At 46.3% G+C, this 1,684-nt stretch overlaps 1 protein-coding gene across 1 annotated transcript in view; it reads right to left on the bottom strand.

Annotated features, from left to right (window-relative positions):
• The window catches only part of CENPI (centromere protein I), a 29,085-nt gene that overhangs the window by 2,991 nt on the left and 24,410 nt on the right, over positions 1-1,684 (bottom strand). Inside the window, exon 19 of the mRNA XM_018576956.1 lies at positions 898-1,131. Within this exon, the coding sequence (XP_018432458.1) occupies positions 898-1,131 (234 nt within the window). The remainder of the gene's footprint in view (positions 1-897; positions 1,132-1,684) is intronic.

Below are 1,684 nucleotides of genomic sequence, written 5' to 3'. Positions count from 1 at the left end.
AATTGACCAGGAAGCCGGCTCCAAGCCAGCTTCTCGGCCAATCAGGAAGCCGGGCAGCGTGTGATGACTCGCTGCCCGGCTTCCCGATACTGGAAGCTCAGGTATCAGGATAGGCATCGAAGCATTTGGGCCAAATACTCGGCATCGGTGCATCCCTATCCTGGATGACAGCTGAATAGCCCTGAGGTGCTCAACTGACTTGAGGGTATTATTGTGATAGTTTAAAAAGGAGAACTATGAGGGGGAGGGGTGTGATTTCCACTCACCTCATAGTTCTAGCCGACCTGTGACAATGAGACTGTCACAGGTCGGCTCAGTAGATCGGAAGGTGAGCGAACACATACCGGCGTTCGCTCTTATTTTTTTGCTGGAGTGGGGCTGTCAGTATGTTAGCTGCAGTGCAGTGCGTTTTTGACGAGTTTTGCGTTTCCTGACCGTACAAAATGTGACATGCAGTATTTTTCTGTCGTAACCTGAACGGACTGCGCACGTGAGAACTGTAGCCCATAATACACATAGGGATACATTTTTAGTGCAGGAGCGTACGGATCCAGTCAGCACAGAACACGGACGTCGTGTGAACAGGCCCTAAGTGCTCAGGAGACCCGTCTAGGATCTGCTTTGATTTGATATACAAATTTGAGAGAATTCAATAAATAAAATGCTATACAATATACGTTGGGGGTGGAACCTATCAAGCTTCATTAGCATTGGAGATTTGTTTTTTTTTCTGAATAAAGGACGGTTTGTATCTTCGGTTACCCTGCAGGTTGTTCATTCGTGTTAGTTTTAGAATATCTTTATGTAAATCAATGACAATATAAACAGACATAACTCTCAGAAGGTTGTACAAAGGGTACTACTCACAGATACACTGGGTATGGTCGGGGTGCTCACCTGCTGTAGAAATGAGAAGGAGAAAGCCATCAATGCCGGGTGGAATACAATGTTGAACGCCCTCTTGTAGGATGAAACGCCGGCCCTTTCGAGGACCTCTGGTGTCATCTTGATTCCTTGCGGATGGGAGTCCAGGCTAAAGGCTTGCGACGTCCAAAGGCATCCCACCATGGCGGTAAGGTATTGATTATACAGTTTAAACGTCTGGCTATTGATGTTTAAAAGGACGCGGGCCTGTACAAAAACAGAAGACGACAAATCAGAAACGTTAATGTACACCGTAGCTTCTCACCAACTGTGAGGCCTGGCAAGTGCGGCTGGATTTTCCTTTGTACTGTGTAGCTACGGCTAGCTGCCACTTGTTTCTTCAGATCAGCCTTTCTCAACCGTGGCACAGTGTGCTCCCTCAATTTTTTGGTAGTGGGACTAAGTGGGGCTTCTGATGTGAAAAGGGAGGACATTTTAATTTTTTGGAAACTAATTTTTTGTGTGTGTTTTTGCGTTGGGTTACCCTTCAAATCTATGAGATTTTAGACAGGGGTGCCTCAATTTTTTGCATACTTTTAAAGGGTGCTGTGTAGAGGGAAAAAAAAAAAAAGGGTTGAGAAACATTGCTTTACAGGGGATATAATTCTGAGCTGCATTCATGGTACAAAAATAAAAGAAAGGAAGAATCCTATGCCTTCGGGTTTTACTGCCGCCTGCAGAGGGAATAGAGATTGGCAAGCAAACTGTAGGTCAGCCTAGGGCAGGGGGTCAGCAACCCGTGGCTCCCGGGGCCGCATGT

The sequence above is a fragment of the Nanorana parkeri genome, unplaced genomic scaffold, assembly GCF_000935625.1.
Source record: "Nanorana parkeri isolate BGI_ZX_2015 unplaced genomic scaffold, ASM93562v1 scaffold81, whole genome shotgun sequence".
Taxonomy (NCBI): domain Eukaryota; kingdom Metazoa; phylum Chordata; class Amphibia; order Anura; family Dicroglossidae; genus Nanorana; species Nanorana parkeri.
This window is presented reverse-complemented; position numbering and strand designations above follow the sequence as displayed.